The sequence below is a fragment of the Hemitrygon akajei genome, chromosome 17, assembly GCF_048418815.1.
Source record: "Hemitrygon akajei chromosome 17, sHemAka1.3, whole genome shotgun sequence".
NCBI classification, from domain to species: domain Eukaryota; kingdom Metazoa; phylum Chordata; class Chondrichthyes; order Myliobatiformes; family Dasyatidae; genus Hemitrygon; species Hemitrygon akajei.
In genome coordinates this window covers 37,416,543-37,433,651 of record NC_133140.1, presented here as the reverse complement: position 1 = coordinate 37,433,651, position 17,109 = coordinate 37,416,543, and the positions used below count along the sequence as shown (strand labels likewise).

Below are 17,109 nucleotides of genomic sequence, written 5' to 3'. Positions count from 1 at the left end.
GCAATATCTTATTTTGGCATTGCTAACACTACATTACTTAATCATATAAAAATGTAGAATAAAGAGCAGATGTCAACAAAGTAACCATATAATTATTATTACAAAATCATATCCGGTTCAATACTACCCTTAATGGGAAAAATCTACCCTTCTTATCAGGTCTGTTCTCTCTAACTCCATTTTTTTTTAAATGGCTTAACATTAATTAGGACTGAATATAGAATATATAGAATAGAATATAGAGCAAGTGATGACCACACCTGTTGAATGAATATTTTTTAAATTTCTTTAGAAAATTATTGATTTTATCTTTGGCACATTAAACATCCATGATTTCTAATTGCAGCTTTAAAAGTTTTCAAACTTCAAAGGGCATTAAAATGAACCTGTAATGAGAGCTTTTCAGCCATAGACTAGTGTGACTTAACATTCGCACAAAGACTTGTGGGACTTAAGTATTTCAAAACAATGACATCATTTCAGGGAATATCAGAAACTCAAAACATTGTATTCAACTTTTCAACATGAACTTGTACCTAATTATTCAAAGTTACTAATCTACATAACAAAATAAGATTTCTACAAAAAAAGACTACTTTTAAAAGGTACTGTTGTCTGTGGTTTTAAATACATGGACTCTCTTAGCTGAAGTGTTTCCGAATGACATTAGCCCACACAAGGCAGCGTCAAAATGTAGATTTAACTACCTGCCAACTTGTTATCTGAAGATAATTTGGAACAGGCAAAATAAATTGTCTTGCACTCACAACACTTCATTCCAGGATTCTACTCTACTGTCTGACAACAGATGAATGATCTGTTAAAAAAAAAAGCCTAGGCTATCTGAAACTACTGAATGCAGGAAGATGGTAGCACAGGGTTCCTTAAGATTGGCATAGCTGGGGGAGGTAGTGGTAATAAGCTCCCACAACCTAAAAAATACTCTTAAAGGTGTGCATCTCAAATAGCCCTTGACAACCAAGTCCACCTCCTGGCCTTCACATGTAGCTTAGTTACTAAATCCGCTGGAACTGTTTCTACTGACAAGAGAAGGGATAAAAGGTGAATTATTGGTGACTTAAAACCAGTCACTTTGGGCAGATAGGCCTCATCGGCTATGGTTGGCAGCTCATCGAGGAGAAGAAAAACTGATTTCTAACCTCCACTGTCTTGCAGCTATACCTATTCACGGGTTAAGGCTTTGGGAGTAAATCTTGAGGAAAAATCCATAGCTGGAGTCCCTAAGACAGTCCTACATTGAGTTCAACGCTGACTGGCAACTCCTATGATACCGCTGGTGCCAAACTGTATCGGTCTCTGCCTTTCTTTTGGATTCATCAGATGCATGGAGAGGAGCCTGCTCCATGGCCAACAGCTTGCTCTCAATATTATACTGCCCTGGAATGCACATCATATAGACAGCTAGGATGCAACATCCATGCTCAATCTTGACCAAAGGAGGGTTTCAAAGAGGCATAGGGTGATGCAATTGATATAGTTTTGAGATGAGGGTGGTGTTATTTAAATTTACACCACAGAGTATTCCATTCAAGTCTTTGTTGGTTCCAAGGTGAAAAACTCATCAGCCTCGTTGCCCAGCAATCTCTAGTATTTTTATTCATTACTTATTGACACAGCCTGGAATTGGCCCTTCTAACCCTTCAAGCCATGTCACCCTGCAACCCTAGATTTAACCCTAGCCTAGTCACAGGACAATTTACAATGACCCACTGGTACATCTTTGGACTATGGGAGGAAACCGGAGCACCAGGAGGAAACCCAATCAGTTATGGGGAGAATCACACCTTACTGGCAACAATGAGAATCAAATACTGTTAAGTGCTGATCTGATATGTAAAGTGGAGTGCTAACCACTACACTACTGAGCCGCCTCTGATCCAATTTCCTTCCACAGGCACTAACTTGGAGATGCAATAGGCTACAGATGATGGAGTCTGAAGCAACAAACAAAATCCTTGAGGCACACAGAAGGTCAAGCAGAATCTGTGGAAGTATAAACGATCAATGTTTCAGGTTGGCTGCAGCTTTACTCATTATTAAACTTGTACATACAGGCAATGAATTCCATTTCCTAATTGCTTTTGAAATTAAACTATTTGAAGTTATTTTTTCCCTTACATATTCTACATTTTAGCCACAACTTCTAACTCTCTGCCTGTTAGCCCTTGGAGCACCTAAAAATGTGATACAAGTCAAGACATAATATTGCAAACACAAGAAACTGCAAATGCTAGAATGAGGAACAGACGGCCCACAGAAGGAAATCAGCGAGTCGAACAGCGCCTGTGGGGAAGAGAGGAATTGTCGGCCGAGTACATTGCCATCACTTGGTTACGTTTCTTTGCGATAAGTGAGGAACTTGTGTCTTTTAGTGAAACTTGCACTTTGCCCACGTTGGAGGGTTTGATCATCATGGCGCAAAGAGCATAACGCGAGGAACGGGGCAACCGTTGCACGTACATGGAGGCGCGCCATTAGCTATATAAGCGCGCGGAAGGCTGGGGGCGCGTCATCAGTTCTGTAAGCGCGCGGAAGGCTGGGGGCGCGTCATCAGTTCTGTAAGCGCGCCCAGGTGATTGGAAGGGGCCGCGCTGGAGCGAGCGAAGCGACTGCGATTGCAGGTGGCGAGCACCCTCCAGCGGCCGAGACGCCGCCAGCCGCAGCGTCGGGTTGGACTTCGAACACGCAGCTATAAATCGCCCGAGTCGAATGTGAACAACGCGGGTAACGGTTCCAGGTAGGTGCGGGGATCTCGGGGCCCCTGCCCTGCCTTACCTGTCTCGGCGCAGTTGTGGGGAGAAGCGTGGCCCACTAGCGAAGCCTGAGCTGGAGTGTTTACTTGCTTGGCCATGCACACATTGGATGAATCTGTAACCTAAAGGAATCCAGAAGTGATGCTATTCAATTCGCCCAGCTCAGTAAACTCAATAAAATAAATACACTGTAACAATATTTTATTGAAAAAAGTAGATTCGATTTACCCCATTATTTCTCGTTTCTAATTGGAAACAGTAACCCTAGTCATATTTCAATTAGGAATGTAATTCCACATTTAAATTTAAAGTATTATTTTTCAACGGTGAATGCAAGCCTTAAACAAGAAGAGTGAAGATATTAAACTATCTAGATGAAGTCACACACTCAATGATTCAGCAGCAGCTTCCCCTCTGCCATCCAATTTCTAAATGGACTTTAGACCCATGAACACTACCTCACAACTTCATTTTTATTTTTGCGCTATTGTATACTGTAACACTTACACTTACTATAATTCACAGGATTTTTCTCATATATTACATTGTACTGTTGCCACAAAGGCAACAAATTTCATGACATATTCTGATTCTGAGATAAAATGCTGCACCAACTCAGCAGTCAGGCAGCATCTATGGAGAAGAATAAACAGTCAATGTTTTTGGCTGTGACCCTACATCAGGACTCTGTACATCCAAACCTATATACTGTAATGAAGAAACTATCACAAATACTAAGAGTCTGCATCCAATCTGTTTTTTTATGGTTATTCAATCTGGACTTCAGTGCTTTTCATTCATCCCTCCCACTCACCTTCCTCAATAAGTGAAAGCCCTGTGCCCCAAACTTAACTTTCTTAGGTTGTTTTGATGCATTTATTTCCAAACTGCAGTGTTCTTGTAGTTATCACCAAGCTCTTTGTTGCTTGTTTTTTCTATGTTACTATGGGTGAAAAATTTACTGTGCACTAAGTTGTGCTCCTGAATGTTCTTGTAAATATGAGTTTTTGTTTCTTAGCCTTTTGAAACCACTTTAAACAAATTTTCATTGGGCCAAATATAATTGATGGAAATGCACATCATTCACAACCACCAACATTGAGTTGGGATACATTTTATGAGCAGGTCAGATGTGATGACATATTATGAGAAGTTCTGTTACCATGCTTTTTGTGTTCATAGATGAGTTTTTACGGTTTTTCTTAAACTTAAAACGCCTCATGTTATTTTATTTGTGAAAGTCTACATTCCTATGCTGTACTTTTCTAAGTATAGGGACGTGATAAAGGAGTTTGCAAATGTCCAAAGCCTGGCTGTATAGTTGACATAGACATAAATGGACTGAGCATTTGAACAGCTAAGTGGCAAATGGAATTTAATCTGGAGAATTGAAGTTGGAGGTGGGTGACGAGATTATATACATGAGGAAGGGTATTAAAAAGCATAGTGGAACTAGATGGGCTTAACAATTAAACATAGCAAAATAAATGGAAAAACTGGTTAAGAAAGTATGCAGAGTGTTTTTCTTTGCTGGCTGAGGAATAGAATACAAGTACAGAAAGTTTAATATTAAACTTGTATAAGATACTTATTTGACCGTATCTTAAGTCCTGTGTTTTGTTCTGGGTATTACAGGAAAGATATGATTATGTTAGAAGGGCACAAAAGATGTTAGAGGATGTTGGCAAAACTGGAAGTTTTTAGTTAAAGTATAGGAAGTGGAGAGGAGAGAGAAATAAAGTGTATTGAGTTAAGAGGGGTCTTCAGCAGTGAGATTTAAAAAAACAGGGGACATTGCTTTAAAATAACTGATAGGAGAAAAAGAGTGGAGATGAGCAAACAGATTTTCACCCAGAGGGCGGTGGTGCATGGAACCTGCTGATGGATGATTTGGTATAGGCAGAATCTCCCATATTTTCTTTCAGAAGATATGACCCCCAGGGCAACAAATAGGTGTTAGTGGATGGTAATAGGTTGTATAGCTCTTTTTGATTGGCACATAGTTTGATTATGACATTAAACACTTTGGAGGATTGAGTCTGATTAGAATCTTGTCAAGCATTGTGATTTTAGAATTGTGTTAATGCCAGAGCCAAGGTGAAAATGATTAATCTACGAAAACATGAGAAATGGTATGAAATGAAATTAACTCTAAGGGTGTTGCCCATCAGTTTGTTTTGAGAGAAACTAATTTGACAAACTGGAACAGATGTAACTCCATCATATTTCAATTAATTCCCAGCTGTTGTGCCTTTGAATTTTTCAGCATGGTTTTTAAGTATTGTCCAGATTGTGGCCAGAATTTAGAAGCTACTTTCAAGTTTTGTCCATCATGTGGTTTCAAGATACCCAAAGGAGAAAACGAGGAGGAAGTGCAGCCTGTTACCTTTCATTCCACCTCATCTTCAGGTACCTCCTCAGCCTCATTGTTTTCCCATATGAGGGCAGAAAGGCTGATTATTTTAGATCAGTGGGATAATGAGTTTCACTATGTAGTATCCAGATTACACCAGGGTTCTGTTCCTCACAAGTCTCGTAAGCTAGATACAAACATAAATAGTTGTGTTGGGAGACTGCGTTGACTTGGTGCCTGAGTCTGTTCAGCACTCACAGTTCTACTTGGCTTTACCCAACCACCAGTTGTTGCAGTCTGGTGGGAGGGCTGGAAGAGGGCATTTGGTGATGCTCCATTCCCATTCAACAGTCTGCGGTTTTGCAGCAGCCCCCCAATCCACTTTGCCAGGGTCTTTAAGTCAGGTATTCATAATCCGGGGAAGACCTGTATCTGAGGGACAACTATCCACAAAAATAATATTTTACATGTATTTTTCCCTCATTTTTTTAAGTTACTAGTTACCTCCTTTGTCTAATCTGTGAATATTAAATTAAGGAATTTTCTACCATTGCTGTCCATGTTGCTTGCTTTGACGCCTCTATCCCATTGTATTACTTTTTTGCAATGATTCTGACTCCCATTGCTATTCTCACTTCATCCTTTACTTTGTCTTCTTGACTTCCATCATACCTTCATTATACAACTAACTTTATTTTAACAATAATATACTTTCTTCCTTTGATACTCCGTCTTCATGGTTCTGTTGAACTTCTCCAGCTTGAGCACTGGCATCTCTAAGCCATCTAAACTTGCATATTTAACTTTCTTTAATCAAGCTATCAAATAGAAGCATCACCTAATATCTTCAATCTTGAGTAGGTAATTTAAGTGGGCTTAATAAGTTCAAGTTTGTTGCTTTCTTCTACTCAATTAAGTAATTTTGTATGGCATCACAGGTGCCACCCCCACTTCCCACCCCACATGCCCACACCCCCATCAAAAATATACAGCCAATCATTCTTTAGAGAAATAATACTCTTAGAAAATTATCTGGATACATGGTTAAGCGGCAGCAAGTGTTGAAATTTTATTTAGCACTTCTACAACCTATTTTGTGTTTGGTGTTTTCCACTCTCAACTAATTGGGTTCTTTGCTGCCAAAATTTTAAGCAGCAGCCTTACAGATCATTTACTTTGAAGCACAATAATCCAGTCTTTAAAAGTTGGTTCTTTCATTGTAATTTCAGCACAAACTGAGCCGAGTCCAAAAGCACCGAATTCAAAGTGCTCCCCTGTGAAATTAATCTCTCCCAAAAAAGAAATAGCTTCTCCTGAGAGAAAACGAAAGAGTGTTCTGAGCACTCAGAAATCCCCTGTCAAGTCACCACTTGGTAAGTTCTCACTATTGGAAGATCATGTACTTAACCAGATAAAGTGATGCTGTATATACCATGAAGTTTTAATATCTCTAATTCAGCTTAAAACTCTTTGCTTCAAGTTATTTTGATAAATTTTGTTTCCTAAATACTGTTTCCAAAATTTCTACCAGGAATTTTGCTGTTGCAATCCAGACCAAAAAAATATTTTTTTTAAAAATATGACTGTGCTGGTTCGAATGATTCTGGAATGAATGCATTCCCTGGAAAAATTTTGTTCTTTTCTTAAACATAATCATAGGACCGTTGTAAATTAATCAGCATAGAAATTGTTTGTGTGGAATATTTTTCAAATTGATCTGAAAGCCAAACCAAGTTGTGTCAATTATGTAGAGTTGGTTTCTCAAGCTGTGATGTAGAATATGAACTTAGGATGCTTTTTTTCAACACGTTAAGATTTACTGGATCTACAGTTGAGATTTACCAGCAGTTTCCATGAGATGCCATTTTGTACAAGATGAGCTTAATTGGAGTTTATGCACATCAGTAAAAATGAATGTCTTATTTGAAATGAATTTAGAGTCAGACAGTGTGGAAACAATGTATTTTCTCTTCCCTTCAGCTGCAAAAAGTCCAAAAGGAAAGCGGCAAAAGAATAATCCATTGGAACTGAATATAGAAGATGAAATTCTGACTGATCAGAACAATAAAAAATGGAAACTTATCAGGCTTCTTTCTCAGCATGAAACTGAATCTGGGTTGCTCTGTACAGGTATTTTACCACATTCTGCTAGACTAATTGGTGCTACTTTTACTTAAAGGTAATCCAATATCAACAGCAGTCCATCAAGACCTTCTGGATGAAGATCACTCTCGTGAAGTCGTTGCCCTCGTTCTGGCATCACACTGTCAGCCGGACAGTGTTCTTGATGCCCGGGCCTCGGGCTAATGCACTGTTATCTTCAGCCATCCTGTTCACTGCTGTCATCATCGTCGCTGGAAAGAGGTGTTAGATTGGGAGCCTGATGGCCAGCTTCGTGTGTGGCTGCATCAGGTTGTGTGTAGATCCCAGGTATGTGGGCACCAAGTACCACTATGTGCCCAGATTCTACCTGTTGCCCTGGCTACGCAGGATGGGTCTGGCCCCTTTCCCGTGCAACACCCCTGTCAGCTGGTCGTTGCCGCCATACCTGTCCTTCGTAGAGAAGTTCTTTCAGGTCAACGCCTTTGACCACAGAGCCATCAGGCAGTGGTCAGCACGTAGGGTCCTGCAGGCACTGCAGGAGAAGGATGTGATGGACACAGTGGAGGTGGTTCCCTGAGCAGACCATCCAGTTCATCTGGCAAAATGCCTCATCGCCAGACCTCACCAACAGGCACCAAGACCTCGCCTGGCTGGCGGTGAGAGGGGCCCTCCCAGTCCGATCCCTCCTGTACGCCCGGAACATCATCTCCACACCCCTCTGTCCACGGGAGGACTGCAGTGAGGAGGAGTCGGTAACCCACCTCTTTGCACACTGTGGGTTCGCAGAGAAGGTGTGGAGGAGGATGGAAGGGGCGGTGTCGAGGTTCATCCCCAGCAGCTGCGTAACAGAGAACTCTCTGATCTATGGGCTGTTCCCGGGGACGCACACCGAGACCAACATCCAGTGCTGCTGGCAGATCATCAACTCGGTCAAAGACGCTCTTTGGTCAGCCCGAAACTTGATGGTCTACCAGCACACAGAGATGTCCGTGGGGGAATGCTGCCGACTGGCACATTCTCGTCTGCAGGAGTACGTGCTGAGGAATGCACTCAAACTTGGGGCAGCCACCACAAGGGCCCAGTGGGGAAGGACCACAGTCTAGGGTTCTTCTCCTGTGGGAGTTGAGGGGTAGGGGGACAGGGTGTATACCCCTAAACAAGTGTATGTAAATATGGAATAACAGAGTGCCACGTGGGTGGCGAAAAGTGTGAAAATGTAAGATAATAATGGAAACAATTGTAAAGAATTGAAAGTCATTGAATGGTTTATTGTATATAATTTTATTTTTGGATAAAGTCTATTTTGATTTAAAAAATATGTTTCCAGGATGCAAAGGATGGTCGAATTTTTAATGAACAAATTTTTCTCCAGCGTGCTGCAAAGCCAGTTAAAGGTAAACAGCATAAACTGAGATGTCTTTAAAACAAAAAAACCATTTGATCTAGACTATAATTTGCAGCTTAATTACATGAATGTTTTAGTAAGAATAGATTAGTGAAAACCTTTTTGCTGCCACCCATTCTATAAGCTATGTGTAGCTATCTTTGTGCACTCCACCTCTTGTATTAATCTTTAAAACGATCCCAGATTTCCCTTTTGCTTGATGGTAAATGAGCAAATGAGAAAAGAGTTTTCAGCCCTGCCCTCCTAAAGACTTGCTGCCTTTAGTGGATCATGAACTCAGTAATCATTGTCACATCTATATATTTGTAACTTTCATTCTCAATTACACTAAGCAAGCTACTTGTTAGTGGTCTGAATTTAATATAGTAATATAGTAACAACTTAAATCGTTTAATTTAGTGCTTCCTTTTCTGTGTGGTATGTTACTTAAGAGCCTAGCTAACTACATCTTAATGGCCTGTCATAAACCAGAAGGGTCATTTTTTTAATACTCTCAGTTTGTTAATTAATAAAATTCCTGCATTTAAGGAATATATTGAGTTGATTAAGTAATTTTCTGCTAACTTTATGGAAACCAATTTTATTAAAAAGCGTTTCAATATGTCTGATTTTGTTTTGGCAGTTGACAAATGGGTGAAGTCTCATGTGATGACATTTCTGGGAATTCCAGCTTGCATTGGCTTTGGATTTCATGAAAATGCTTACAGGTAGGTGCAGTAGGAAAAGTATGACAGTAGTTTGTCTTTAACGGTATCTCAAATGTGGGTGTCAAGTAAGCATCTAATACCTACAAATATTATGATTGGCCGCATTGTCAGGAACGCGGCCGGATGGACCCAAACGCAGTACGCAGACACTGAAGTACTAGGGGGAGGACAGGATGGGGATGCCATGGCATTTAAGGGTAGAGCTGGGGTTCAGGTCGATAGAGTGTCAGGCAGGCAGAGCGGAGCGGGCTCCCGGAGTTCAGGCAGGCAGAGCGGAGCGGGCTCCCGGAGTTCGAGTTCAGGCCGACAGGTCCCCGGGGTTCAGGCAGGCAAGCCAACAGGTCCCCGGGGTTCAGGCAGACAGACAGGTCCCCGGGGTTCAGGTAGACAGGTCCCCGGGGTTCAGGTAGACAGGTCCCCGGGGTTCAGGTAGACAGGTCCCCGGGGTTCAGGCAGGCAGGTCCCCAGGTTCAGGCAGGCAGGCAGGCAGGTCCCCGGGGTTCAGGCCGACAGGTCCCCGGGGTTCAGGCCGACAGGTCCCCGGGGTTCAGGCAGGCAGGTCCCCGGGGTTCAGGCAGACAGGTCCCCGGGGTTCAGGCAGACAGGTCCCCGGGGTTCAGGCAGGCCGGCAGGTCCCCGGGGTTCAGGCCGGCAGGTCCCCGGGGTTCAGGCAGGCAGGTCCCCGGGGTTCAGGCCGACAGGTCCCCGGGGTTCAGGCAGGCAGGTCCCCGGGGTTCAAGCAGGCAGGTCCCCGGGGTTCAGGCCGACAGGTCCCCGGGGTTCAGGCAGGCAGGCCGGCAGGTCCCCGGGGTTCAGGCAGGCAGGCAGGCAGGTCCCCGGGGTTCAGGCAGACAGGTCTAGGTGGCTAGATAAGTTGGCGGAGAGCCCTCCCTGGGCGGGCTGAATATGTCCTGGGTAGGGCCGCCTCCCAGGCGGAAACACCGGAGGCCTGGGCACGACGCGGACCCCTAGGCGAGTGCGGGGCACAATCCCAGGGTTCGGGTGGAAGAGGAGGACGAGGCAGAACCCCTGCCGGGCAGCGGCAGACCAGCCGGGCCTGCCAGACGGAGGCAAGGAATAGGAACGGGCAGAACCACCGCCGGGCAGCAGCAGGTCAGCCAGACCTGCCCAACGGAGGCAAGGGGTAGGAACGGGCATAGGTCCAGGGTGACCAACACAACAGACATGATAGCAGGAAAATCGGGAAAGGCCGGCAGACAGTGCGACCGCGCGAACAACACAAATGAGCGGAGAAGCGGGACCAGCGCATGGGAAGAAAGGTGGGGGAGAGGACCAACCTGGCAGTACTGGTACAGGGCAGAGAAGCATGATGAGGAGTAGATCTGAGCCCGGGCAGGATAACAGAATGCAGAGAAGAGTTCGGAGCCGGCGTAGAACAGGAAACAGAACAAAACGACCACCCGCCTGGTCCCAGTCCCAAGGCCACTTATAAATACCTGCAGCTTAATGAGTCACAGGTGTGCCTCCTTGAGCCAGGAGGGTCCTAACTAGATCACGGGTGATGGGAGGGACAACTGCAGGACCCGGAGTCCGGAGCCCTCGGACCAGATCTAGACCAGGAAAGCAGATTCCGGACCGGACTAGACCCTGACACGCATTTAGTTTTATTAACTTGTTTCTGTAACTTAGGGTATTAGAAATGATGTGTACTTTTCCCCTTAGTCCCCTATAGATCTGGCATGTTTATGCTACCCTTGTGACATTGCCTTCTCAGTCACAAAGCCATCTCTGATCACTCCCTTCTAGAGCACTCTATCCAAGTTCCTTATCCCCTCCCAACCTGACAATCCCCGGATAAAGCTCATCTAAATCAGTTCTTTCATATTCAGAATATGAACTTTGGCTGTTATCCTTAAATTTGCCAAAATGTTTAAAAAATCTTGCCTAGGGTTCTCTGACCCTGTTTTTTTTCTTTTTTTTTACATTTTTTTCCACCATAGGTCACCCCCTCTCCTGCATCCTATACTTTCATCAATATCAAAGTGGTAACCCATGGACTGACATGAGTAGTATTGAAGCTACAGTCAGTTACCTCTACTGTTCACCTAGCCCTGGGCCAGACCAGTGGGATTTGCCTCTGTTTCTCCCCAGCTCCTATTACCTTCTTTTTCTCTTGATCCTGTTTCTGCTAAACTATATGCTGGATTTCTCCTCTATTCTCTCATCATAGTTCATTGTACTTGTTCTTCATGAATTGTTTCTTTTCCTTCAAATTTAAAGTTATATTTTTTGTGTCAGAAATAAAGCCTTAATCCTACCATCTTGGAATCGTGTCTTTTGTTACCTCTAAGGTTATCTGTTCCAACACACTCCTGATTGGCCTTCACGTGCTACACTTTGTAATTAGAGTTATCAAGATCCCATTTGTCTTTCACCTTGCTGGCCTGTATTGGCCTCTAGTTTACAGCACTTTTGTTTGAAGTTTTTACCCTTGTTTGCAAATCAATTCATAGCCTATCCCTACCTTTAAATTTTCTCTATTCCTGCTACCTTTTGGCTATTTCAATTTCCAGTTTGGCTGATTGACTGTCCACAAATGTAATGACTTCGTCTTTGGTGGCCATGTTCTCAGTCTATGTAAAACAACTTGGGAAATGGTGCAGTTATTATTTGCTTGTGAAAACCAGTCCATAGATGTGTCAGCATAACAATCAAACCCAAGCCTCTAATTGGTCTTGCTATGATATGTAGTATAATTTTTCTGTGAGGCAAAGATAGATTTTTAAAGCACTGACAATTATTGAACTTCCTAGGTATTGATTGCAGAATCTTTGAAATTTTGTACTGGTTACACTTAGTCTCAAAATAATCAAAAATTGACAGGTATTGAGTTGGGGTCCCTGCTTATTGTTCACTTTCAGCTACCAGTCTCAGCTTGTAACAATTTAATACAGCCAAAACAAATCAGTAAGTATTTAATGCTGGATTACACACAAAATGCTGGTAGAACACAGCAGGCTAGGCAGCATCTATAGGGAGAAGCGATGTCGACGTTTCAGGCTGAGACCATTCATCAGGACTAACCGAAAGGAAAGATAGTAAGAGATTTGAAAGTAGAGGGGGGAGGGGGAAATGCGAAATGATAGGAGTAGACCAGAGGGGGTGGGATGAAGCTAAGAGCTGGAAAGGTGATTGGCGAAAGTGATACAGAGCTGGAGAAGGGAAAGGATCATGGGACGGGAGGCCTCAGGAGAAAGAAAGCGGGGGGGGGGGGGAGCACCAGAGGGAGATGGAGAACAAGCAAACAACTAAATATGTCAGGGATGGGGTAAGAAGGGGAGGAGGGGCATTAACTGAAGTTAGAGAAGTCAATGTTCATGCCATCAGGTTGGAGGCTACCCAGCCGGTATATAAGGTGTTGTTCCTCCAACCTGAGTTTGGATTCATTTTGACAGTAGAGGAGGCCATGGATAGACATATCAGAATGGGAATGGGACGTGGAATTAAAATGTGTGGCCACTGGGAGATCCTGCTTTTTCTGGTGGACCGAGCATAGGTGTTCCACGAAACGGTCTCCCAGTCTGCGTCGGGTCTCGCCAATATATAAAAGGCCACACCGGGAGCACCGGACGCAGTATACCACACCAGCCGACTCACAGGTGAAGTGTCGCCTCACCTGGAAGGACTATCTGGGGCCCTAAATGGTGGTGAGGGAGGAAGTGTAAGGGCAGGTGTAGCACTTGGTTCTGTTTACAAGGATAAGTGCCAGGAGGGAGATCGGTGGGAAGGGATGGGGGGGACGAGTGGACAAGGGAGTCGCGTAGGGAGCGATCCCTGCGAAAAGCAGAAAGAGGGGGGAGGGAAAAATGTGTTTGGTAGTGGGATCCCGTTGGAGGTGGCGGAAGTTACGGAGAATTATATGTTGGACCTGGAGGCTGGTGGGGTGGTAGGTAAGGACAAGGGGAACCCTATCCCGCGTGGGGTGGCGGGTGGATGGGGTGAGGGCAGATGTGCGGGAAATGGGAGAGATGCGTTTGAGAGCAGAGTTGATGGTGGATGAAGGGAAGCCCCTTTGCTTAAAAAAGGAAGACATCTCCTTTGTCCTGGAAAGAAAAGCCTCATCCTGAGAGCAGATGCGGCGGAGACGGAGGAATTGTGAGAAGGGGATAGCCTTCTTGCAAGAGACAGGTTGGGAAGAGGAATAGTCCAGGTAGCTGTGAGAGTCTGTAGGTTTATAGTAGATATCAATAGATAGGCCGTCTCCAGAGATGGAGACAGAAAGATCAAGAAAGGGGAGGGAGGTGTCAGAAATGGACAAGGTAAATTTGAGGGCAGGGTGAAAGTTGGAGGCAAAGTTAATGAAGTCGACGAGCTCAGTACGTGTGCAAGAGGCAGCGCCAATGCAGTCGTCGATTTGCGAAGGAAAAGAGGGGGATGGATACCGGTATAGCCTTGGAACATGGACTGTTCCACAAAGCCAACAAAAAGGCAGGCATAACTGGGACCCATACGGGTGCCCATGGCTACACCCTTGGTTTGGAGGAAGTGGGAGGAGCCAAAGGAGAAATTATTGAGAGTAAGAACTAATTCATCTAGACGGAGGAGAGTGGTGGTAGAGGGGATTTGGTTAGATCTGAAATCCAAAAAAAACCGAAGAGCTTCGAGACCATCTCGGTGGGGGATGGAGGTATATAGGGACTGGACGTCCATGGTGAAAATAAGACGGAGGGGGCCAGGGAACTTAAAATCATTGAAAAAATTCAAAGCATGACAAGTGTCACGAACATAGGTGGGAAGAGATTGAACAAGGGGGGATAAGACAGTGTCAAGGTATGCAGAAATTAGTTCAGTGGGGCAGGAGCAAGCTGAGACAATAGGTCTACCTGGACAGGCAGGTTTGTGGATCTTGGGTAGGAGGTAGAAATGGGAAGTGCGGGTTGTGGGAACTATGAGGTTTGTGGCAGTGGATGGGAGATCCCCAGAGCTAATAAGGTTGGTGATGGTATTGGAGACAATGGCCTGGTGCTCCTTAGTGGGATCATGATCAAGGGGTAAATAAGAGGTGTTATCAGAGAGTTGTCGCTGTGCCTCGGCCAGGTAGAGGTCAGTACGCCAGACAACAACAGCTCCCCCCTTATCAACAGGTTTTATAGTGAGGTTGGGATTGATGCGGAGGGAGCGGAGAGCAGAGCTTTCGGAAGGAGTGAGGTTGGAATTGGAACAGGGTGTGGTGAATTCAAGACGGTTGATGTCCCGTCGGCAATTAGCAATAGAAAGATCCAGAGCAGGCAGAAGACCAGAGCGGGGTGTCCATGAAGAGGAGGAGGGTTGAAGATGGGAGAAGGGGTCATCGGTGGGGGTAGGAGAGTCCTTGTCCAAGAAGTAAGCTTGGAGACGGAGCCCGCGGAAGAAGAGAGCCGGCGGAGTCGGCTGGTGTGGTATACTGCGTCCGGTGCTCCCGGTGTGGCCTTTTATATATTGGCGAGACCCGACGCAGACTGGGAGACCGTTTCGTGGAACGCCTACACTCGGTCCGCCAGAAAAAGCAGGATCTCCCAGTGGCACACATTTTAATTCCATGTCCCATTCCCATTCTGATATGTCTATCCATGGCCTCCTCTATTGTCAAAATGAATCCAAACTCAGGTTGGAGGAACAACACCTTATATACCGGCTGGGTAGCCTCCAACCTGATGGCATGAACATTGACTTCTCTAACTTCCGTTCATGCCCCTCCTCCCCTCCCCTTCTTACCCCATCCCTGACATATTTAGTTGTTTGCCTGTTCTCCATCTCCCTCTGGTGCTCCCCCCCCCCCCCCGCTTTCTTTCTCCTGAGGCCTCCCGTCCCATGATCCTTTCCCTTCTCCAGCTCTGTATCACTTTCGCCAATCACCTTTCCAGCTCTTAGCTTCATCCCACCCCCTCCAGTATTCTCCTATCATTTCGCATTTCCCCCTCCCCCCACTACTTTCAAATCTCTTACTATCTTTCCTTTCGGTTAGTCCTGAAGAAGGGTCTCGGCCTGAATCGTCGACATCGCTTCTCCCTATAGATGCTGCCTAGCTTGCTGTGTTATACCAGCATTTTGTGTGTGTTGTTGTTTGAATTTCCAGCATCTGCAGATTTCCTCGTGTAATGCTGGATTATCTTGATTTTAGCTAAAGCAATGATTGAATGTACCGCACTTAGTTTCTTGTTCCTGGGCTAAGTATGGGAACAAATTCGAAGAAGGTTTCATGCATAATTAATCCAGAGATTCTGAAAGGCAGGGTATTTTTCTCTTCTCTAGTGTTAAAATCTAGCTGTGGCGTGGCTGACATGCTAAGGGTAAATGGTACTTCCCACAGATGCATATATCTGTTAATAAGAATATTTGTTTTGCTTAATCACGGAATCAAAATAAGCAAATAAGATTTTGAATGCATATAGTGATTGCAAATGTTCCCTGCTTCACCCTTCACATTACCTACTCTCAACAGGCACTGTTTTCACCAAGTTCTTGTAAAGTGTCACCGAACTTCCTCCAGAAAAGCAAGATTTACTTCTCTGAGTTAAGTAGGAGGGGGAGTAAGGTACTCAACTTTATGATATTTCCACATACTCACACCATTATAATAGAACTATAGATAGTTCCTGATAGTACATTCAATCATTGCTTTAGCTAAAATCAAGATATTCCAAACACAGTCCATTTCAGTTGACTGTGACACATCGGGACCAATGAATTTTGGCATATTGAAGTGGCTGCTCCAATTAACCAAAGTTTCATGGAAATTGTTATAAAAGGTAAAACTACCATTTACATGAGTAACAAATTCTGGATTTAAATGAAATACAGAACAAATTAGAACACTATCAACACCACTACAGTACTATTAAACAATTAGTTCCTAAAAGTTATTGGTAGAGGAATTCATCCAGTGTGCACAATGAAGAAAATTAATGCAGACACCTCGTGCAGATAATAGACTGCCTCCATACAATGTTATGGACGATTGCATACTCCATCTTTATTTTCACTGTAGCATTCAAGATGGTTGTCGATATCTTCAAATTCCTCATCGTTCCTAACTTGTTGAAGTAGGAAAATCGTTTCATTTTCACTTTCACCCATTTCTGGCACATTCAAACCAGAATCCTTGAAACCACAGTGAACAAAACAGTTCAGAATTATCTTATTGCTTATTTCTCTCCTATCATAAATGAAAGTCACTTTTTTTAACACAAGCTCCCACAGCTGATGATATTTTAAAACTGTTCGCTCTAAGTATGGTGTAGTGTCTAACATCCATAAAAGTGCAATCATCTGACACTAGTTAGAAACCGTTCAGCAATGGTCTCTTGCCCCAATTAAGCAGCATAGTGTCCCAAGTAAACAAAGAGATTCCCAGCTATTTTCTCTTTAATTTTTGCTCATAGTGTTACCCTTCTCTGATGTTATAAACAAGAACAGCCAAAATGCACGTCTTATTTGCTACAGTTGATAGGCTCACATGTCCTTCTATGTCAGTAGCATCTGAACTACTATCTACTAAATCATGTAATAATCTTGCATTCTTTTTACTGATAAAATTCATTAAGCTGTCAGTGTCTCTGCATCAGGTCAGAAGTCAGTGTCATCATTTCACTCAAAACTAATTTGGTTAAGATGACACAATTCAAGTCTATTGACTATAAAACTTTAGAAGAAATTGTGCTACACCTGAAATCATTCTCCTGTTCCTTTGATATTTTACCTTCAATCTTTTTAAAAAATGGTTTTAGTTGGATGACACCAGACATTCTGCAAATGGTTAACACTTCT

At 43.8% G+C, this 17,109-nt stretch overlaps 1 protein-coding gene across 1 annotated transcript in view; it reads left to right on the top strand.

Moving 5' to 3' along the window:
* The first annotated feature begins 2,643 nt into the window (after positions 1 to 2,643).
* The window catches only part of vrk3 (VRK serine/threonine kinase 3), a 97,000-nt gene continuing 82,534 nt past the window's right edge, over positions 2,644 to 17,109 (top strand). Inside the window, exons 1-5 of the mRNA XM_073069661.1 lie at positions 2,644 to 2,758; positions 5,041 to 5,183; positions 6,357 to 6,500; positions 7,108 to 7,257; positions 9,258 to 9,342. Of these exons, the coding sequence (XP_072925762.1) occupies positions 5,042 to 5,183; positions 6,357 to 6,500; positions 7,108 to 7,257; positions 9,258 to 9,342 (521 nt within the window). The 5' untranslated portion in view covers positions 2,644 to 2,758; position 5,041. The remainder of the gene's footprint in view (positions 2,759 to 5,040; positions 5,184 to 6,356; positions 6,501 to 7,107; positions 7,258 to 9,257; positions 9,343 to 17,109) is intronic.